The 23468-nt window shown below is 44.5% G+C and overlaps 1 protein-coding gene across 1 annotated transcript in view; it reads left to right on the forward strand.

Annotated features, from left to right (window-relative positions):
- The window catches only part of PAK1 (p21 (RAC1) activated kinase 1), a 74294-nt gene that overhangs the window by 20897 nt on the left and 29929 nt on the right, over positions 1-23468 (forward strand). Inside the window, exons 2-3 of the mRNA XM_074918530.1 lie at positions 5271-5350; positions 21831-22041. Coding sequence (XP_074774631.1) covers positions 21852-22041 — 190 coding nt within the window. The 5' untranslated portion in view covers positions 5271-5350; positions 21831-21851. The remainder of the gene's footprint in view (positions 1-5270; positions 5351-21830; positions 22042-23468) is intronic.

Below are 23468 nucleotides of genomic sequence, written 5' to 3' on the forward strand. Positions count from 1 at the left end.
GTCTGTCAATTAGTGGCAGGTTCTAACTCTATGTTCAGGAAGCCTTGTCTGGTGAAGAAGTTTCCTCCAGCTTGAAGAGCTCGATTGAGTTCCCTGCTCTATAATGGAAACAAGATGGATAAGCAACTTGGTTTTTTGATAGCTCAGCTTTACTCTGAAACTTGATATCTTACGTGGCGCTGTGAGCAAAAAAGTCTTCTTTAATTGACATCCCAATTCTGTGGGAATTGGGACCAAAATATCTTTTTAAAAGAAATGGTGAAGAGGAAATCATACTCGCTACTTAACACTGACTCCCCACTCTTTACGGATCTTCTGACAGTGGTTGCCTTGTGGGTTTAACAGATGGTCCAAATGCATATTGATGCATGCAGATCATTCGAGTGTATTCTGTGCGGTGCTGCAGGATGCCTGCAAGGCTTGGAAATGGAGAGTTGCACTGGACAGGAGCTGGGCAGACAGTAATTTGGGTACGGGAGCATAGAAACGTGCTTATCTTGCACATGTTTTCTGAGCAGCCTTTTCAAAAGGGGTCAGAATTTGACCTCTCAAATACTGTGGGGTTAGTGGCAGGGAAATCTTGTTTCCCAGATGATTCAGCTCTGCATGGGTTGCAAGAGTTGAAAGCATCAGGTAATGCAGGAAATGTCTTGCAGGCTGGCTTTCTGCATGGACTCCTGGAAGAGAAAACAGAGGACCAAACATCCTCTGCTTCGAATTTGTGAATTTTGGGAGAGAGTATACTCCCAAGTAAGAGTACTGCTTTGCATCTTTCTGACTGTCTTAAACTCAGTCTATCCAAGTCTTTTTTTTCCAGACTGCATGACGAATTTGTAATGCTTTCTGTTATCAAAAGTAGAACTTGAAGGAATCCTGTCCCTTACCAAAGGGGATATGAATGTTGTCTTAGGGGACTTGGACACATTAATAACAACAAAATATTACTCCACCGGTCTGTCCTCTGAAATAAAACGTGTTAAGCAAATTGCTGTAACATTAGACTGAAACTTGGCAATTATGTTTGTGTGGCAATTTGATTCTGTTCTCCTAATATACCCCTGGAGAACATCCAACTGTAGCTCTGCTCTGATCCCAAGACTACCCTGCGAATGCCCTGAACGCTCACACGTACGTGTTAAGCAGCAAGCTCTGACAGCACGGCCTGCATCGTTGTTAGAAAGCTTTGAAATCTGGTGTGCTCTCAGAAGGCTTCCCATTTGAGAAAGAGGAACTGATACCATCTCATTTTTAACTCGAAGAGGGAGGGAAAATGAAAAGCTTCAGAGAACCAAGCTTTTGTCTAGGCTGTGGAGCCAGCTGGGTGTCTTGCTCTGGCTTGCCAGCCTGCCTTGTCATCTGGGGCTCTTTGAGTGGTCGACAACTGCATTCCCTCTGTGAAAATAAAACCGCTTTCAGTGTGGCCTATGAACTCTGGTCTCCCATGACCATCTTCAGTCACAGTTGTCACGATGAGTGCCTTACTGACCAATATAAATGCACAATCTCTTCTCTTTGTCCTTTCACAGTCATCGTTTGAAAAGCGTTCTGCTGCTTGTGCCTTAAAAATGACTTTTGAAGTTAAGGGTCCCTTTTGTTTTATTGACTGTAAAGCCTTCCTGATAGTTACGGGACAATTGCCATGTTAGCTGAGATACTGCAGTCTTTCTGGAGGACAAAACTCTGCTCCATGCAGGAGCAGTTCAACTTCTCTCTCTAAAACTCCAGGGGCCAGGGATGAGGAATTTTCTAGGTTTTCCACTCAGCGGTGACAGCGGTATCTGTGTGGCTGCTGTTTATTACACTGTAAGTAATAGTTTAATGGACTTGCATGCAATAAATTGCTATTTCATGTTGGTGTGTGGTTTTCAGTAGTCTGTCAGTTACTTATGCCTTTTAATTTTCATCATTGAAGAAGGCAATACTTAAAAAATGTGATCATGATATCAAGGTTTTGTGAAGGGGAGGGTAGACTGGCTTTTACTTGCTCCAAAGGTTTCCTGCCTAGAGAATGCAAATCAAATGTGAAAACTATGGGACTTTCAGCCTCTTTCTAGCTGCTTGTTTTTCCTTTGACTCAGGCTTCTTTCCTTCTGCATTTGGATCATCTTAAAAATGACTAGTTTCGGGGTAAAATGAAAGCATACCAACTAAGCTGTGGAAGCCTGCTTGCTGTTTGATAACTAAGTGCTGCTTTTAAATTGGAAGCTGTCTTGTCTCTTCAGCAGCACGTGTGCTTAGTTTGACTCTTGCTCCAAAATGAGTCATGTTTCAATCCCTGAAAGACCCACTGTCTCTTGGCTATCTTTTAAACTTTGTTTTGTTTGGGTTTTTTTCTGTTGTCAGGAAGCTGCTGTGATAGCTAGAGAGGCAGCACCAGATCCTTACATCTCATGTCCCAGTTGCTGCATTGATTATTTACAGGGATACAATCTCACTCACACCATAGGTGTTGATCCTGTCATGTGCAAGCCCCTGCTGCTTCCAGGGATCCAAATAAAGGATCCGTTCAAGAACTGAAGTGCTGCAGACCCTGTGCTATTGTCAGTGAAATTGGTGGTTTCAGTTTGGGCAGGATCCAGGCCCCCCATTCAGAGCAGCGATACTGGGCGAAGCCCTTGGCTCGTGGAATACACAAACTGGCTGTTGCTTGGCTCCCTACAGAGTAAAGGTCAGATTAGATTGAACAGGGCTCATCAGGGGAAACGGTCAACTCTGGCATATACTTAACTAAGCAAATATTGACCAAATAAGAGTGTGGAACAGGGATGGGAAGGACCATCAGCCAGTAGCAGACTGGTTTCCTGAGCATCCATGCCATTAGATTGGGCACAGAGGCACCATGGGGCAACAATTGGTTCTCAGACCTCAATGCTTCCTGGCTGTAAACCCATCCACCTTGTCCCTAGTTGTTCTAGGGCTATTCTGGAGATATCTGCAGGAGAAGATGAGAATTTGGGAGGTGGCGCTGGAAAGAGGTTCCCGAAAAGCACCTGTCTGGTATTACTTATCTAATTGTTAATAACAGCAGAGAACCAAAGGTGGGGGATTATTACACAAATTAAGAGATGTCCTGGATGCAACTGCTTTGTGTTGGTTTTTTTCTTTAAAAAGACTGGTTTGTTGGCATTGAGTAGCTTTTGGAGATGTGTCTTTAGCCACCGTGCTTTTAAAATCAGCATGCTAAAAACCCTGTTAATGTGGAATTTCGAGAATATGTGCATATGCAGAGACGTATTGGTTTGAATTCAATTGTTACAAAACACACCCTTGGAAACCTCATCTCGGATATTGTCGGCACGTCCTTCACATTTTGCCAATTTTCAGAAGCTGTCAGGTAGTACTGTGTGGGAAGTGTTACAGGGCATTATGGGATAAATCCTAAAATCCTAATTCAGGCTGAACTCCCACTGTTTTCAGTGGGTGGCTTGCTGGCATTAAGGCCAAGTACCCCTTAGCTATCATGGATGACCTTTCTGTCTCTTTAAAGTCAAGGAGGCTGAGAATTGGTGCCTGTATCTTGTATTACAGATCAAACTGTAGGATTGCAGCCCTCAGAATTTATACTTGTGCTTGGATTTGTGAACAAGAAGTTGGTTAAATAAAAACATTTCCAGTAACTGTGCTTTAGATTCTCAGTAATACTGGTGAAGTGCCAGAGATCTGGAAACAGAAATTAGCTGGTGATTTATAGCAGTGGATAAAGATGACTCTCATTCTGTAGGGGAAATGCTGATGTTCTGAAAACTCTACTTTTCATAAATGGAGAAAATATAACCGCTTTCCTGTTAAAATGGAAACTTTATTTCAAAACATCAGCACAAAATTATTGAGACATTTGTTCAGGTAATTGCTTGGTGGTTTTTGTTTGGTTCTTTTTTTTTAAGGAAAATGTTTCAATGAAATGCCTGCAACTTCTGTGAGGATATTGCTTTCCAATAAGAGATACTGAATTGCATATATTTTAGGTGTTAATAGTTTAGAAGTAGACACCTGAAGTTCCTGGCTGTCACCAAATAGTTGAGATCATATGTTCTGGCCTCTTTTGTCTCTGCAAGAAAGAGGAAAATGTGTGTTGGCAACACTCGAAAAAACAAAATAATATTCCAACGGTAGAAAAAGAAAAAGGCTCCAAACCCTTTAAAAAACATTGCTGTGCAAATCTTGTCTGGCTGGACATCTTCCCAGCCAAAGTAAGAGCTCCTTTCCTTCACCTCAGTGGAGCATCATCATTAAAGTCTGCCTGAACCCACCTTGGTGTCAGCCTTGGTCGTTGTGCAAGGGCAGCCTAAGAACTTGCTCAGCTGCAGTTGAGGCTCTGAAGCCCACACTGTATTCTCTTCCTCACTTCCCCCTAGGTAGTCTCTGCTTATTCATACTTCAAGCTCGGGAGGGCTCTTCTGTGCCACCATCCAGGCTCCAAGGGAGAGGAAGGGTTTTCCTATCCCTCCATGCCCCTCTTTACCCTCTGCCATTGAGTTTTTCCCATCAAGATTGCACACACCGTTCTTCTTTTCTTTAACTGAGAATGTGTTTCTTATGGTAACTGAAGTTGCAGAAGCACCTGGAAGGGATTTTTTTCTTTTTCCATGCTGTATGCTCTGTAACTACCTGAATCGCCTTTTCTCTAAAGAGGTGATTGATTGGAGGAGGACAGAGGAAACAAGTACTTGCACATTTTTCTCCTCCTCTTGTGCCTCCAAGATCACGGATGAGGTCTGTGAAAGAACTGGGACAACGCTTGCATCCCCAAGTACCAGGACTGTACTCTACACATTAAAATGCAAAATGAGGGTCTTGTCGTACTGATCCCGACTCTGCCACTGATCTGCTCAAGGTTGTCACTTACCATCTCTTATAATTTGCCTTCATCACTAAACTGAGTCCTTGAATGCTGCTGACTACAAGCACTTGCTTCAGGGTATGTAGTTTGAATGATGTTGCATATTTCTCTCCTTTAGAGCCTCCCTACCACTTTCTGTGGCTTTTAATTGCAGAATTGGTGAGGTTAGCAGGAGCCTCTGTGGAATAGTCTAGGCCAGCCCCCCACTTAAAGTGGTGGCAGCTGGAACAGTTTGCAGAGGGGCATGTCCAGGGGCGTTTTGAGCACCCTCAAGGATAGAAACTCCGTGGTTTTTCTGGGCAACCTGTTCTGTGGTTTAGTTCCCCCTCCAGGAAAAAAGTGGGGGTTTTTTGCTTGTTTTGTTTTGTGGATTGTTTTTCCCCCCCCCACCCCCCTTTCTTATATTTAAATGGAATTTACTGTATTTCAGTTTGGGCCCATTGCCTCTTGTCCTGTTGCTGGATACCACCAAGAGGACCCTGATTCCATCTTCCTTAACACCTCCATCAGGTATTTATGCACATTGATAAGATCCCCCTGAGCTTCTCCTTCTGCAGGCTGAACAGTCCAGGCTCTCTCAGCCTCCCCTCACATGTCAGATGCTCCAGTCCCTTTTAATGATCTTTGTGGACCTTTGCCGGACTCTCCCCAGTATAGTTATTCTCCTGACCCAGCACTCCAGGTGTGTCTCACCAGCCCTGAGCAGAGGGGAAGGATCACCCCCCTTCACCTGCTGCTCGCAGTGTCTTCCCAAACTCAATTCAGCTGCAGAGGTGCTTTGGAGGCTCACGATCAACTTGGTGTCCACCAGCTCCAGGTCTTTCTCTCCACAGCTGCTTTTCTGTTGGTTGGCTCCAAGTTTGTGCTGGTGCCTGGGGTTATTCCTCCCGAGTGGCAGGGCCTTGCATTTTCCTTTGCTGAACTTCACAAGGTTGGTGTTGGCCCATTTCTCCAGCCTGTCCGTTTCCCTCTGAGTGGCAGCACACCCACTGGTCTGTCAGCCACCCCTCCCAACACGCTGTCATCTTCAAGCTTCCTGAAAATGTACTCTGTGCTGTCACCCACAGTCTTTCCTTTATGAAAAATCCAGAGCCCTGCGTGAAGTATTTAATGAATCAAATCTCTCAACAGTTTTTGAACTTGCTCTTCACTGGGGAAAATCAGACAGAGATGAGGTAGCTTCCCTAGCACTAAAAGAACATTAAATACTGTGCCTTGTATTGAAGAACTTTGTTATTATTAAGACTTTAATTCCTTGGATCTCTGATACTTCCTGCAATACCAGCTTGTGCGCTATGCTAACACCATAGCAACCTGCTGTAAGTGTCACTATATAATGTTGCTTGTTGGCCAAAAGCTGGACAAGAAATGCTTTCTATGATAGGAAATCCATGGGGTCGGTAGGAAAAGTGCAGTAAAATGAGAGAAAAATGCTATTGTCATTTAATGGTATTGCAAAGTTATTTTTTTCTTTTTTTTTCCTCCCCTAAACTGTGCCCCAGAGGAAATAGGGGCATCAACTGAAATTTTTTCAATGCTTTATCTATATCCCCCTCCCCCAAAACCTACACCCTAGGCACAATCTAAACCTCTGGGCTAACAGATGGTGTTGAGAGGGGGAGGGAGGGGGAACAATTTGCATCTAAATAGCTGAAATAGAAAAGGGTCACGTCCCACAGACCAGCCCCACTCACCTGCTGTTTAAATCCCCCTGAGAAACAGGCAAACGCGCTTAGTTTTTGAAAGTCTGCGTCAGCTGTACTTACTCTCTGAAGCATTCTGCCCTAGAAAAGCTGCAGACCTGTGTGTCTTGCCGGATGGATTGTGTTCTGGCCCCAAAATGATGAACTCGTAAGGATTTGGCACTTTGAATGCGGTTGACAACTGTGTCACTTTTGTTCAGCCCTCCCATCAGAGTGACTGCTGCTGTGGGCTACCGTAATTAGCGCAAGCACTAATGGTATAGAAGAGGTTCAAACCAAATAATACCTCTTCTGTCGGCTTCATGCTTGCATGGCTGCAGGAGTCAGTCTTCAGGGGTGCTCTTGCCATACGGCCTTGTGGCCTCATGCTGGGTTTGCGTGTGTAGGTGAGGTGGGGTTTGGCCCTAGTGACCACCACCAGCCATGAGCCAGATCCTGATCCCGCAGGACTGTGTCACGGTTCGGTGTGGGATGGCCGTGCTTCATCCTGCGTGTGAGCAAAGCCAAGTTGCTCTGGCTTTCTGACTGCGTGCTGTAAAAATTTGCCAGGTTAAACTAAGACTTTGCTGCTTTGTAATGGTTTTCTTCTTGAGTGTGAAGGTCTAAAAGTTGTTCTTACTGTTGTTCTTCTGAGGGTAGGGAGGGGCAAAGAAACACTTCTGCATATTCATGGAGCCTGCTCTGGGTCTACCTCCTGTCCTAGCAGCAAGGAGTGAGTTTTTGTCTCTTGAGGCAGACCTTCTCAAAGTTTAAGACCACGGCAAGCCTGTGATAAGGAAAAATCTTCCCACTTCATCATAATCATGTGCACTATTGACACGCTGAAACCATCCTACCTCATTTCCCAACGTTATTAGAAGGATTCGGGCAGTGGAGGAGGCAAGAGGGCTTCACAGCTGAAATTCAGTCTTACTAATAAATACCAGGATGAGCAAAACCTGTTTCTATCCACCAGTCCTTTGGAATTCTATACTCAAATGCTAAAAATAGATAATGTGAAGATAGTCCAAGTGATTCAGGAACTTTATTAGTTTTGTCTGTTGGCATCTTCTCCACCTCCCAATAAGCCAGAAACATCTGGAGTTGTAAGTTTGGCAGACTTGAGGGCTCAGCAGGATAAGGAGTGGTGAAGGAAATGGCGGGGGACCCACCACTGTCTTCTGTGCATTGACCTCATAGAATAAAACTTTTGCAGAGGAGGATTTCTATTTCTGGAATCACACGACCTTGAATCTCTTCTTTCTTCAGCACAAGCCTAAAGGGAGACTGTGAGGTTAACCTTTTGTGAGCTGCCCATCCCTCCCTCCCACAAGTGTTTTAGAAGAGGAAATGGGCTCAAGAAGTGTCTTCGTTTTCTCTTTTTGTTTAATTCCTAAGTGTATTCCACTATAGTGAGTGGTAGTGGCTGATTAACCTGTATGTGTGAGGTCAATGTAGATTTGGGCAACAACCTTGTTTATATGCCTCTGGGGAGCTGGTTTATTTATTTTTAAAATTAATACAGATTCCAGTTAGTAGAAACAAGATCCAGTGTATGCATACTTACAGAAGTAACTAGGCAATGCGTAATACCAAATGATATTAATTCAGAACTGTTTATTGTGCTTTATAACTTTTCACGGCTTTTTAATTTTCCTAGTACTTTATACCACTTGAGGATAACTACTTTTTTAAATGATCATACGATGCATACTTGCTGTCTGGGAGTAAACAGAAGTTGAGTTCCTTGGGTGTTGCAAGTTATATGCACAGATGTGAACATACGCACATATACGTGTGTAATATACATATGTTTATCCATGCATTACTTACTCTGCCTCTGTGCTGCTCCTTCTGCATCTTCCCTTGGCCCCCCAGTTCAGTGATACCTGCAGGTAACTGGTTCTGGCAGCTGTGCTGGCTTGTGCTGCTGCTGCCTCCAATGGATAAAATGCTTGTTATGCAGCAGGGCCCCACAGAGCGTGTGAGAGCAAATCCAGAAACGAAAGATTATTTTTGTAATATTTATTTTCTCTTTTAAAAAAAAAAAAAATAAAAAAAAAAATACAAGCGTGTAAACTGTGCAGCTGTAGAAGAGGCACATACTACTTTTTGAGAAAGGAGGCAAAGGGTGGAAATAAGAATCGGTAAGAGGCATGCTTTGAGGTGGTGCTTGCAGGTAGTGGGGTGAAGAACAGGAAAATTGTATTTGTTGCCTTCAGTTCTGTGCTTCTTTTAGTTTATTGTTTCATTTCTTTTAAGTGGCTTGCTTAGCAAATGGCCAACTGACGTTGAAACATTTATTCCTCTTATCTTCCTGGCCTCTTTAATTAGGAGAGGAATTTGTACAGAAAGGACCATTCTGGTAGTTCACTGTTTTTTCAATTGCTTTCTGGATGCAGTACTAAAAGATTAAAAAAGATGTGCTGGGTTGGAACCGCGCCTAAAGCAATCCTCAGGATAATAGGATTATTTGACTGTTTTTTAATTAAAATAGAGTTTTTAACTAGATTATTTTGAGCATACGTTCAGCTAGTCTCTTGTTATTGGTCTAATTGCCTCTTAAATTAGAGATACCAATATTCTAATTCACCCTCTCCCTGTGAGGACACTGATGTTAAGGGAGAGTGTGAAAAGATATGTAATTTATATACAGGCATGCAAGATAGAAAATGGTCTTTAAAGACATTAGCCAAAACTTAGATCTTCTCTTTACCTGCAGTGTCTTGACAGAGAGAATGATGAATTGATATTTTTCTGTATTTATTTATTTCTCTGTCCTGACAGGTCTTTCAAACACTTAGAAATGTAGTCTGAGAAAAACGCCAGTAATCTCAGCTTTTGAGGAAGGAGCAGTTTAATGAATCTCTGAGGAAATATCCAGAATACAGATGCTCTGTGGGGGAGAGAAGGTTAGGAGCCAGTGGAGCAGGGACTGGAGACAGTACATCATCTCAGATCTAAGATAGAAGCCGTCTGCTGCTAATGTAAGGTATTAAAATGACAGACTTGTGGGCTGATTCGCTCACGGCTGAGTCTTGAGAGCCCATTTCAAAAAAGTCGTGATTTGGGATTTGAGCAACTCTGTTTGAGGTATCTTGGTTCAGCTTTGTCAGAACGAAAGTATTAGGTTTTTGCAGATTTTTATTTTATTATTGTTCAGATTTTTATTAAAGATTGAATCCTTCAGAGAAGCTTCACCTATGGGGATGTAAATTCAAACTGTGTTGGAAGTTTAAAGAATATATATTAGGTTCAACTCCAACTTCTGTTTTTAAAGCTGAAAGGGATCTAGCACAGGGACAGGCCACAAATTTGAATGTCTGTTTTATAATATTTTAATAGAGCAACAGAGACTGATAAAACTTGAGGCTTTATTTAAAGTAGAATATTTAAGCCCTCAGATAAAACTAGATATACATGGAAGAGTTTTCTCAGAAAAACAAGTTATTTCCAGTCTGAAGTGACTTTTCTTAAACATAAAAGCAGCCAAACGTGCGTATCTTGGGAGGCTGTGAATCAGCACCTGCAAATACCAGCAGTATGAGAATAACCAGGGATGAAGGAAAACTCAGCTCAAAGGAAATGACTGGAAAGAAAGAGTGGAAGAAGCAACCTCAGACTTGCAAGGGAGAGGGTTTACTTAAGCCATCGGGTCTTGCTCTGTTCTGGATTGATTTGCGGGATCTCCTTTCCCACAGCCAGTGTTACTTCCCTTCACAGCATCCCTCTGCGAGGAGTGTAAGAACAGGAAAGGAGGGAGTTAGTGCAGGTTGTACTGCAGTGGGTGTATGAATGTGAGCTTCAGTAAAGAGGGAGGCAGAGCTTACATGAGGCAGGGTGTAAATGCCACGAAGTGGATGGGGCAAAATTGCTTTTGGAAGTGCAGCTGCGTGCATTCCTCCTGGGAGTGCTCAGGGAGCAACGCTGAGATTTCTTGTGGGCTGTGAAATAGCTGTTTCCAAACCTGACTGCCCTGTTTGAGTTCTATAGCGAATAGAGCTCTTACTGTAAAGGTGAGAGGTGAAATTGTAGTGTATTAGCTACGAAATTTAAAATACCTCATTTTACGCTCTCTTGCCTTGGATTTACAGTAGGAGAGAGAGGGAGTGTGGGCAGGTAACCTGGGGTGGATGCTGAAATGATAATTGGTTTGAGTGCTTCAACACTGAGGAAGTTTTGGGATTATGGGTAGGTAGCAAGAGCCTCTCTGAGAGTGTGCTGGTAGTGAACGTCCTTGAATCTTAATTAGAATTAAGGAAGGATGATCAGAAATCTCTGCATCTTGATCTGCTGCATGCTGTGCTCTCATAGGGTGGCTAATTCACATGCTGATGACCTTAGTGGGAAGTAGCTGTGGGACTTCAGCAAGGTGACTTGCAGCGATGGGAGGGAATGCTATACTGAACAAAATGTTTTGACTCATATGGCTTCCTAGAACATCCGTCTTTGGTTGTTGTCTTCATTTTGGAAACCTGATGAGTTTTGTCTAGTGCTTAGAAAAGGTGCAACACTGTCTGTAGAGCTTCTTGGCTGCTCAGTAGTGACTATAAAATGATTTTTAGCATTTTAAGCACAAAGGGGAGATGCAACCAACCTGACAAAGCAGTCTTGAGATGAATAAAACATGCATACCGGCAGTCCATCCATCAGTGAAATCCAAATTCTGCTGAATTTGCAGTTCATATTGTTGCTAATTTTATGATGTAGATGCTTGTCCACTGGGAACTGGATTGAAAGAAGCAAGTCACTTGCTGCAGATGCTGCCAGGGCTACATAGAGGCGCTCGATCAGTCTGTGCTGGATTGGGTCTCGTGGCTGCTTCTTGAGAGAGAATGAGGTTTAAATAGGCAGCACTGAAGATCCATGCGTCCTACTTAAAGCTGCTTAGGTAATCGTAGCAAAAACACAGGATAAGAAGATTCGTGCCCCAAAAAGACTTGCACAAAGATGTTGAGGAAAACCTTGCCTACTATTTCTAGTCCTGTTATTAACTCCTACTTCTAATGACACAGTGCCTTAAAATGGCCCTGCTACTGTAATAAGTGATGTTCTTATATTTCCTTTCATTCAGTGGAGTAAAAATAGTTTGTTTGGCTCATGGGCTTTATTTAACTGAGCACTAATGCAGAGTTGTGTCCTAATATACTGCAGAAACAGCAGTTCCTTTGTACCAGTCCTATAGAGCTTTTTTTTCCTCTACTGACATACAGTAAATATGACTGGGATGCGAGTAAATGATGTGATGAAAGGCCTGATGGTACCTCCTAAAAACATACTGCTGCTCATTAAATTAAATGATGATGATGATTCTTAATGGACTAGTGAACGTCTGCAGTCCATTTGGTACAAGTAAGGAAGTCTAGGAAGGCAAGACCTTGCCCCAGTGTACTCGCTACCCTCACTTCTTTACCTACTGGGATTATAAACCAGGTACAATAGGGCATTTTGCTAGATGGCATATAAACACAGAGCTGACGCTCTACCAGCGAAGAAGGCTCTACTGTGGAAGCTCAATTAGATGGAAACCCTAAGCTACCTTACGTTTTCTCATTTTGCCTTTTAAATGAACTGCTTTTCGCGTATCATAATTGAAGGAGTAATCATTGCAAACTTGAAGCAAATTTATGTGCAGTTCTCAAATTGTTTGTCTTTACTGATGCTAAATTAGCTCTTTCAGTTCTGGGTATTTGACCGTGCCTTCCTTGTCTCTCAATTCAGTTTGTCTACAAAAAGCTCATGTTTGATGCAGAGCTCATCCTGTCTTGGGAGAATTATTCATTCTTCCTCTTTCCCCAGCCTTGAAGAACCAAAACTTTAACGAAGCAATGTGAAACTGAAGCAATCTTTGTGATTTCCTTTAATTGAAAACTACTGCCAGTATGACAATCCTGGCTAGTAATTAAGGGAATTTGACAGCTTTGCCAGTTGTTACATAAATACTGTGGAGCACAGGGCTTCCTACTGTCGTTAGCTGCAGTGAACACAATGGAGCTATACACAGGAGCGAGCGCTACTCTGATGATAAATATTTGCATTTCCAATTAGCACTGAACTGTTGTAGCATTTCCCCCTCAGTCTAATTGAGGCTCTTGGATGGCTTCATCTGCTAACGATGCTTGTGTTGTCTGCTTGCTCTTTAGTTTCCCAGCGAGAAAGGAGTTGGATGAGTTTTGCTCTTAAAAACACTGGTTTCCTCTTTGCAGGTCTCTGTCTTGGTGTCTTCTCAGAAAAAACTCAACTTTTACAGGTTAATGCAAACTTTCTGCTCTTTACGTGCTGTGGCTTTTTGCTAACTGCTGCATTATGGTGTCTTCTGGGCGTGTGGGGAGCTGCTGACTTGACCTGACAATATTCTAGTTTTCTGACAAATTTCTTACCCCCACCCCCATTGCTAAATGGCAAATGTCAAATCTCTGCATTTAACAAGGTGAAGCTTTTGCAAGTACCGATGTGTATTTAAAACGTGACTCCGTTGTGCTAGGAGTTACTCCACGTTAGGGGATAGCAGGGTTTAATTCTGAGCCCTGTTGCTTTATGTTCATGTTCTGGATCGGAAACTTTTGAATGGAAAAATGATTAATGATTTGGCTGCTTTCAGTTGCTGCTAATGTGCAGTTTGGACTCAGAGCCAAGCAACTTAGGTGCAGAGTAACGGGGGTGTGTTTAGCTGCGTGTGTTAATATATTTTTCTTTTATGCTGCATCTAGTAATTTCCTCTGGAACACAGATTTCCTCCAGGAAACTTGCTTATATAGGCTTTTGGGTAAGATTTAACATAAGAGGCCTCTATTTTTTTCCCACCCTGCTTAGCAAGCTCCAACTCTAGTCACTACCTTGACTTGGAACAGTTGAAGCCCTGCCTTCCTGTGAGTGAAAGTGGAAGCAGAGCCAAGACTGCTCCGTACCACGCTGGAGAAGGGAGCCTGTCCTGACATCTGCAGCAGCGAAGTTGCTTGTTCAGGCATGTAGCTGGGGGAGGGGAGACAGCACTTCTGGAGATGAGGAAATAAAGAGGATGATTTGTGGGCTGAGAGCTTTTAAAAACGATACTCTTGGTTCCTTCTGTCTCAGCTTGGATCTTCTTACTTCCCCCCCCCCCCCCCCCCCCTTAAATATGGATGCAATTTATTTCTCTTGGGCTGTTTAAAAGTGCTGTTAGAATGGGGTAAGTGCTCGGTCAAAACGAGCAGGCTGCTGCTGAGGGATGGAAACAGCTGGAGCTGGTCTCTGCAGTGGTCGAAGCTTGAGCTGCCCAACTGGAGCACAAGTAAGGTGAGTTCATCGTGTACTCCAGGTACTTGGGCATAGCTGGCATTGATTGTGAAATGGTTATTATGTGATACTGCCAGTTATTCGTCAGACAACCAAAGCTAAGTTAAAACGTGTCGTATGAGAAGCAGCTGAGGGAGTTGGGGGGGTTTAGTCTGGAGAAGAGGAGGCTGAGGGGAGACCTCATCGCCCTCTACAGCTCCCTGACAGAAGGGTGCAGAGAGCTGGGTTTGAGCCTCTTGAACCAAGTAATAAGCGACAGGACAAGGGGGAATGGCCTCAAGTTGCACCAGGGAAGGTTTAGACTGGATATTAGGAAGCATTTCTTTGCAGAAGGGGCTGTTGGGTGTTGGAATGGGCTGCCCAGGGAGGTGGTGGAGTCCCCATCCCTGGAGGGGTTGAAGAGTCGGGCTGAGCCAGCGCTGAGGGATCTGGTGGAGTTGGGAACTGTCAGTGCTGGGTTAACGGTTGGACTGGATGACCTTCAAGGTCTTTTCCAACCTAGATGATTCTGTGATTCTGTGAAACATGGCAGTTTTAAACTGGTGTTGCCTCTCTGCAGTTTTGGATTCAAGCCTAATCTGTTGGAAAGGGTCTGACCTGCCTCAGTGCTGCTGAAACCCTCTGTGTCCAGGTTACTGTCGTGGTCATGCATGGGCCCACGCCGTGAAAGCTGGCAAAAGCTGGGCCTTGATTATTTAAAACAAAACAGAAAGAAGCTTCCTTAACTTGAGTGAAAGGAGAACTCGTCTCTGTTGCTAGGAATCGAGCAGTTATAATTAGTCTGTTCTTCTTTAGAAGCGTATCTGTGCGGTAGGATGGATTAGCACATATATCTGCCCAGGAGGAGATTTTGCAGCTCTCCTGCCCAGAAGTAGTGCCTGCTGCAGTGATGCCCATGTCTGCTGCAAAAAACCACAGACTAGGGAATCCCACCCAGCAGTTCCTGCATTTATCCCAAACGGTGGGAATTGAATTAAAGGCTTTTTTTAAAAGGACCCTCTAGTCTTTCAGCTTTTAACATTCCGAGCCATGGAGTCCTCCAGCATTCTTGTTGAGTTGTCACTGGTCAGTCTTCCTTTATGTCTAGCACTATGGAAATAATGCTGGCAGCAGAGCAAGACTGCAACCAGTAGTTGGCCATCTGCCATGAGAGTCTCCCTTCCCCCTCCTCACATCCACCCACTCTGGCTGTGGGTACATTCTCTTCTAAATGTGTACGTATTTTTAGTGATTATTGTTTCATTTAATTTAGCGACTCCATGTGCATCTCTAGGTGTTGGCAGAACCTGCAGGGGTTTAACAGGTAAATTCTAAAGATAGATGAGCAAACACTGCTGTTTTGTAATTCTTTCTTTATTAGAACTTTATGAAAAGCTGGAGGGTTTTTTTTAATTCACATGTAAATGTTGGGGTCTGGGCTGATGCATCGATGGCCCTTTACTGTTTAATTGGCACACTTGCACAGCACGCAGATGTGCAGTAACTGGCTGGGGAGACGGCTAGATGCTACAGCTTCTGGGTTTTTTTAATCACCTCTTAATGTGACGATTGTCTGTTCTCCCTCAGGGTGTGTGTATTGCTGCTGCCCTTTTCTGTGACAGTGTGTGTCCCAGATGCCATTCGCTGTCAGGTGGAGGAAAAGGACACCTCTTGCCCCTTTTTCAGGTGGAACATATGTGAGGTGCCTTTCCTTCGATATGAGACTGTGTTTGAGATTTAATCCCACATAAAGTAATAAAAAATGAATGAGTGTCTTTTCATCCTGTATCGAAACCCAGCTGGTAAACTCTGCATTAAATTTTCTGCTGGGATTTGGATGTAAGTGTGACACACGGGGAGGGGATCTGCTGCTTGCAGTGTGTTTGAACAGAGCAGGGGGCTGACTGCCTGTGCTCCTTCCCACCCAGGCAGTGCAAGGAGGAAAAAGGAGATTTTAACGGTGTGCACAAGCAATCTCCAGCCATGCGGTGGAAGGGTGCTGGGATACTGGTGTAGAGGTAAAACACTCATTCTGATCAGGATGAACTCACAATCAGCTCAATGAAAGGTCAAGACTCCTTCTGCCTTTTTTGTGGGCAAGACACCCTTTGCTCACATTGGCAACAACAGAAAAATAGCATCTTGGAAAAATGTAAGATTTCCTTCTGGTAGTAGGCAGAGAGAGAAAAGCAGTTACTGAGCATCTCCCTCCCCCTTCTCTTGTTTAATATAGTTTATTCATCTGTAAGTTGTAGTGAGTAACTTACAGCTACTGTCTTGCCAGACTGCATGAATTATAGATGGCTCTTTTATGAGTTTTCGTGTTGACTCCAGCAATTAGTATGCATTGGACATAGTTATCTTTATGGCATCTACTGTAGCGTAGGTTTCAGCTCCTCTGACTTTTTAATTGCTTTCTGTTTTAGCAATCAGTCATCTGCTTGTCTTGCTCAGCAATGCAAAGAAAACACAACCAGCTTGATAGAAACTTTTAGTTCAGTGTGGAGCGTCAGGTTTAAATGATGTGGTTTACCAGAAGGAAAAATGACATAAATAGAGCATCTTTGTTCTCTTTTTTTTTTTTAAATTCTTTCGTGTGTGTGTGTGTGTGTGTGTTACACAGTAGTGCCAGAAGGCTCCACATATGTTGGGGTCCCACTCTGCTAGATGAATGGCTGAGGAGCCTGTGCCTGTATTACAGGAAAACTACAGGCATAAACTTCATGATTTTGAGCCATATCTACTGAACACAGATCGGCAGCGTTGTGCAGATCTTTGCACATCTGTACTGTGAACTTTTGGACGCTGCTGTTGGCACCTGTGGGTGCTGTCTTTGCTCAGTACCTCCACTTGCTCTGTCTTGAGCTGCCAAGCGGTTTCCTGAGCCTCTTGTCCCCTTGTGTGTGGTTGTCTGTCACTCCTTCCTGTCTGCAGAAGTTTTTTTGTAGGTGTGAAAGAAGAGTTTCTCAGGTCTGCTGTTCGCCTCTGGAGGCTGGTGTAATCTAATTTAGCTAATGGGTTTACAAAGTTGATGGAGAGGGGCAGGGAGCATGTGAAGGCCACTAACTTTGCTTATGGCAGTCACAGTTTGTCGTATGTAATAAAACTTTTCTGTTTATAAGTACTGTGTGCTGAAACAGCTCAAACTTTCAGTACTCCCAAACGGCTTCAGAAACAATAGCCCTACATCACGACTATGCCTTCCTAGTAGTGTCTGTGGGGTTTGGTGTGAGTGCTGGTATTTTAATATATATGGTAGTTGAGAATCATTGTGTCTGCAGCTAAAATGTATTCCCTCATCTGGCCGCAGTTGAAAAGTTCATGTGCTCTTTCATTGCTTCTACCGTTCATTTAATCATACTGTGGAAACATAAGATGAATCTCGGTCCAGTGACGCTTTGCATTCCTGTTAGGATGGATCCTGCTGAGCAGAGTGACTCACTTCAGTGTCCCAGCACTGATGTTATGCCGCCTGCTGAAGCAATTGCCTGGTGCTCTGGATTTGAGCAGGGCCTACACAAGGGGTGTTGTTGAAAGCCTACTTACATGTGAATTGGCAGGAGATTATTTTAGGAGGAAGAGAATTTGCACAATCAACAAGGCAAGGGGTGAGAGCGCTGCCTCTGTAACCACTCAGTATTGCTCTGTGCTCCGGGAGTTCAGTTCTGCTGTAAAGCCCCGAAGAGGTGGGTGTCATTCTGTAAGGACAGGGTTTCGTCCACATACTTTGAAGCCAACGGAAGTTTCAAGCTTAATGGTGTTGAGTTTGAGTCTCTCTATCACAGTGGGAGGACTCACGTAAGCAGGTTTTTGGTTTTCCCTTTAAATATGTAGTGGAAGAAGGCTTTGGGGAACTCTCTAGCATAGTGCTGCTATTACAGGGGATAACTTCTGTAGAACCAGACTCTCAGTTTTGTGGGTTGAAGGATTTCTCTTACACCTCCCCCCCCCCATCTCCAAACGGATTAAATAGCTCTTGTGACTCCAAATGTGAAACTTGGAGGAGGAGGAAGGTCTGGGTGCTTGAACAATGGAGAAGAAAGGAGAGGGCTACGCCGTAGGCTTTGCCCACGTGAAGGTTGCAGTTATCAAATAGTTACAAACAATGTTGTTTGTTAAACTACGTAACTTCTCAGCAGTTACTTGCTCATTCAGGGAATAATGTAAGATAAACAAGAGCTTGTACTGCCAGTGTTTCTAGCCCTGTGGTAAAATAGTAATTCACTTGTGCTCTGTCCTTTCCGACTGAGGGATTTTGAAAAACCCTCTCGTATTGAAGAAACTGTGAGCAGATGTCCCTGGGGTTTTGCACTGGTGGAACTGAGAGTGAGGATGCTTGACATACAGAGGTTTTTCTTTTTGTTTTCATGGCTGGGTTTTTTTTCTTCCATTCTTTTTCCTTCACCCAGCACTAGGCCAGCTTCTGCCTGTAATCTGGGGTGTGTGTGTTTCTTCTTCTCACTTCTTTTTCTCCAGCCTGGAGCCACATGCTGCTCTTTTCCTTGTACTGCCTTTCAGTCTGATGTTGCATCTATTCCCCAATACAGTAAACTTTACTCTGTCCCCCCGCCTAGTCCTGTGCCTCTGACAGCACACCTCACTTGCTCACCTCTCTGCTTGGTAGCTGTGGTGGGTTGACCCTGGCTGGATGCCAAGTGCCCACCACAGCTGCTCTATCACTCCCCCTCGTCAACTGGACAGGAGAGAGAATATAACGAAATGTTCGTGGCTGGAGATGAGGACAAGGAGAGATCATTCACCAGTTACTGTCACAAGCAAAACAGTGTCCACTCGGGAAGAGTAACTTAATTTTTTGCCAATCGAATCAGAGTAGGGTAATGAGAAATAAAACCAAATCTTAAAACACCTTCCCCCCCCCCCCTTCTCTTCCTGGGCTTTGCTTTACTCCTGATTTCTCTGCCTCTTCCATCTGAGAGGTGCAGGGGGACAAGGGATGGGGGCTGTGGTCAGTTGTCATCTCTGACGCTCCTTCCTCCTCAGGGGAGGACTCCTCACACTCTTCCCCTGCTCCAGCGTGGGGTCCCTCCCACAGCAGACAGTCCTCCATGAACTTCTCCAATGTGAGTCCTTCCCGGGGGCTGCAGCTCTCCATGAACTGCCCCAGCGTTGGTCCCTCTCGGGGGTGCAGCCCTTCAGGCACAGGCTGCTCCAGCGTGGGTCCCCCGCGGGGTCACCAGTCCTGCCAGGAGCCTGCTCCAGCGTGGGCTCCTCTCTCCACGGGGCCACAGGTCCTGCCAGGAGCCTGCTCCAGCGTGGGCTCCCCATGGGGTCACAGCCTCCCTCGGGCATCCCCTGCTGCAGCGTGGGCTCCTCCCCGGGCTGCAGGTGGGTCTCTGCTCCCCCGTGGAGCTCCATGGGTGCCGGGCACAGCTGCCTCCCCATGGGCTGCCCCACGGCCTGCAGGGGAACCTCTGCTCTGGGCCTGGAGCACCTCCTGCCCCTCCTCCTGCACTGGCCTGCGTGGCTGTTGCTCTCATGTATTCTCACTCTTCTCCCCTGCTGAAATTCCTCTCCCAAAAAAGGGGAGGGGGGGTTTTCCCCCCCCTTTTAAAAAATACATTATCCCAGAGGCTCTACCACTGTTGCTGATGGCCTTGGCCTTGGCCAGCAGTGGGTCTGTCTTGGAGCCGACTGACATTGGCTCTCTCGGACACAGGGGAAGCTTCTGTCAGCTTCTCACAGAAGCCACCACTGTAGCTCCCCCACTACCAAAACCTTGCCACACAAACCCAAGACAATGATGCAGCCCCTCTCTGCCATCTTAGCCATGCCTGCAGCTGCAGAAAGTCTGGCTGGTTGGGGAACATTTGGATGCACCTTTATTTAAACCCCTCTGGGGTAAACCAGAGTGTTGCAGCAGCAAATGTGGTGCCCGCTCCTGGGGAGGGCCATTTGGCAGGCTGCTAACAGTCATTTTCCTTCTGCTTCCCTATTTGCAGCATATTCGTAGCACCTTCCAGGCAGTGTGCTTTCTCACGGTTAAATAAGCATCAGTGCAAAGAATACAGCTCTCATGTGGCACTTCTGCTGAGGTTGTTTCAAAGGCTTCACTTGTGCCAGTTCAGTGCCAGCCACTGACTGCGATGTGCAAAGCCTATCAGTGAGGTCTCAATATCTTCATGTCACACAAGATATGTGCACAGCAGTGGCTGCCAGATTTACCAGTTGGGTTTTAGTTTAGACTCTTTTTTTTTTTTTTTTTTTCCCCCCTGCTTAGAGAGGGAGAGTAGTCATTTTGTACCACTTCATGGCTGGCACTCCAGCTGTCACTTAGTTCTGCTCTGTTTTATACTGGAGAATGGCATGAGGCTGAAGCCTGAGTGATGGGAGATGCACAGGGCACCTGCCAGAACACACCCAGACAAATGCACAGCTAATTTCCCTCCACCCCTCCCAAATGCCAAAACTGTCCCACTGTTAAAATCAATACCCCAAATGCTAGTCTGACATTTAAAATTCCATCACACAGCTGCACTGGGAGGAATTGGGGCTGGTGTCAAACCTCTTCTAGAGCTCCCTGGGTGTAAAGGCTTGTTCAAAGCCTTAAGGGCTGTGCAGTACTCCCAGCCCTCCTGTTCAAAAGCAAGTGTGAAGAAACCAGGAACCAAAGAAGCTGAGGAGAAGGTGGAGCTACAGACCAGCCATGGCTTGGCAGGCAACAGCTAGGGAACTGCTGCTTTCAGCTAAGTCTGACATGTTGATGTTGCTGAGTGCCTTCCACAGGCAGCATTTGCCTTTCTTAGCTCCCAGCAGCTGTGAGAGCAGCGTGCCCTGAGTCCAAATCTTCCCAGTTCTGCTGAGCGTCAGTAGCTTGGCTAAAGAAGACTTTGAAGGCTGGCAGGGTGGTGTGTGGTCATAGGACTGTGGTATGGTTGTGGGATCTGTTTGGAGTGTGACCCCAGTGTGGTTCCTCTGAGTGCATCCTATGGAAAAGCAGCTCTCTGGAAGCCAGCAGTGATCTCTGCTTTGTAACTGGACTTCTCACTTGTGGAGAGCAAACCGCTTTTGACTTTCTGCTGCCGAACAATTCTCCCTGAGCAAAACATCATCCCTTGCTGTTTGTGAAGTTCATAAAACCATTGGACTGCTTTTTCTACCCAAGCAGAAACTGTTCCTGCTTTGGTCTTTGTTCTGCAGTTAACTCCCAACTTTCTTTTGAGAATGTAATGCAGACAAATTCCAGTTTCCAGAAGGATCTCACTGCAGCCCGGCTGCGTCTGGAGTGATGCTGATCTCATTTGGGTGGAACAAGCTAGTTGTTGCAGAATAATCTATTACCCTTTCCCAAAGCTTCCGTCTTTAAATCTGCACAGCAGGGATTATTTACTTAAGGATTTATGTGTGTGTTGGGGATCTAGTTTTGTTTGACCCTTCCAGCAGAACAAAACACAGTCAACTTTCTGGTGGTTTGAATTGTGCCTGAAGCACACTGCTGCTGCAGAAAGGCCAGGACAGGCTTGGGACTAGCCAGGGCTGTGGCACCGCATCTGCGATGACGTGGGTACAGCTCTGGGGCTTCCCAGCCATCTCTGCCTCTGAACCAGTTCAGCAGCTTTTCGGGAAAGGAGCCTGAGCAGCTGCATAAAACTCTTCCAGTGTCTCTCTCTCTTATGCCATACTGGAGACTGATACAAACCTTCTGATGTATTTTTTAGTGGAACTAGCATGGATCTGAGAGGTTTTATGAGCTCAGCAACTTGTTGGCTCATCTCAGGTATCCTCGCTCTTTGCTACCTCATATTTATTGCTCTGCCCTGACCTTACACTACTGCTCCATGGTTTGCTTGAGAATTAGTTGTATCTTAAAACAGGCTTTTCTTAGTGATCAGTAACTCAAATGCTTGTACATAGTCTTGTTAACAGAAAAAATTTGGAGCTTGAGTAGAATTTGTTGTGCTTACACTGGGTCTGTGTTGATACGATGTTACAGGCTGGTCTGCAAACACCTGCTTGTGGTTTATTTGGCAGTGTGGGATTCTACTTAACAAAAAATAAATAAGGCTTCTTATTTCTTTTCTTTTCTGTATTCCTAGTAACGGCCTCCCCAGCTGAAGATGTCTAACAATGGAGTTGAAACAGAAGACAAACCGCCTGCTCCTCCGATGAGAAATACCAGCACTATGATTGGATCAGGAAGCAAAGACGCTGGGACTTTAAACCATGGCTCAAAACCTTTGCCTCCCAACCCAGAAGAAAAGAAAAGGAAGGACCGATTTTACCGATCTATTTTACCAGGAGATAAAAGTACAGTATTTTGTCTCTTCTTATAAACCACCTGTCTGAATGTTGCTCTGAATGACCTTAGTTGAGCACCTGATGCTTAGTGATGGTTTAGGTTTTCGGAAATGATGTGTGTTTGTTTCCTGCACAACTGCCCCTGCCACCTTTAATCCATCCTGATTGCTCTGTTTTGTGCTTGGTTTTGCTTTTTTCTTTGTCCCCTTAAATTACAAGAATAGTGTCCCTGAATACTGGGACTAGCTCTGACACTTCCCAGCCTGATTTGTCCTTAATGGCCTTAAAATCATAAAGTTGTGTACCAGTTACAAGGTGGCCAATTAAAGCTGGCACTGGCAGTTCCTTTGGTGGGGAGCAGGGGGAGGTTTTTTGCTTGTTTGTTGTTTTAAACAAAAAATAATTTGAGTTAAGCATGACTAACAGGCCGTCTCCTGCTAGGCCAGTCATATGTTACTGCATGGACATTTACTCTGTTGTAGTGTTTGGGTCAGGCATTGTCTACTTGCTGTTAAGAATAATCGGTTACTGCAAATTCTTGTACATTTCTTGTGAACTGAAGGAATTTTCTTGTGTTATAGGGACTGTAACAGATGGAAATGGAGATAGGAACTGTGATCTGTACATGAAATTCTAATTTTTAAGATCAGGATATTTAAAAAACACCTCTCACAAATCTTTTGAAGTGATGTAAGGAAAAAAAAAACCTCTGTCCCCTAATATGTGCTGGTTTCTTTTTATATCTGACCTATTTTTGGAGTTCCTCTTTCTAATGCATCAGCTTTTTGTGAAGTCTGCATTGCAATTGTATCTGGACACTGGGTAACTAAAGTCAAGCCTAGGTGTCTTCAGCTTCCTGGGCTTCAGGGGAGAGGCTGCCTCCTTCATTTTTGTTTGCGAGAAGACTAATTGGAGTGATAATTTCACTAATTTCAATACCCAAGATGTAAGTTTATTTTCTACAAAACATTGCAGCGTTCATTATTAGTATTATCTGATACCTTTGGCAACTTTGGATTGTTCTACAAATACAGATTTTTGATTCTGCAATCCAGAAACCCATGAACTCCGTGATAAAAGTTTGCTGGCTCTCAGTTAGAACTTGCCATGATGAGTATTAGTCCTGAAAAGCTGCAGGATTTTTGCGTTGGCTTACTTAAGGGAGTGAGGGTTTTAAATCTCTAGGCTCAACAGTTGCAGAGAACAAAGAAATCACCTGAAACTTATAAGAGAGTAAAAGAAATACAACCTGAAATGCTAGTTTGAACTGGATTTTAAGGGAGAGCTGCAAAAGTGAACGGTTTGGGTAAAATCAGCAGACAGACTGCCACTGATTTGAAGAGGCCTGCATTTACTGAAGATTGGCCAACGTGGCAGATGCTTCGAGACATGAGAGATTTTTGTTTAGCCAAGCCCAGCAGAGCCTTCTGTTGCAA

This window comes from Athene noctua, chromosome 1 (genome assembly GCF_965140245.1).
Source record: "Athene noctua chromosome 1, bAthNoc1.hap1.1, whole genome shotgun sequence".
In the NCBI taxonomy this organism is placed as follows: Eukaryota; Metazoa; Chordata; class Aves; order Strigiformes; family Strigidae; genus Athene; species Athene noctua.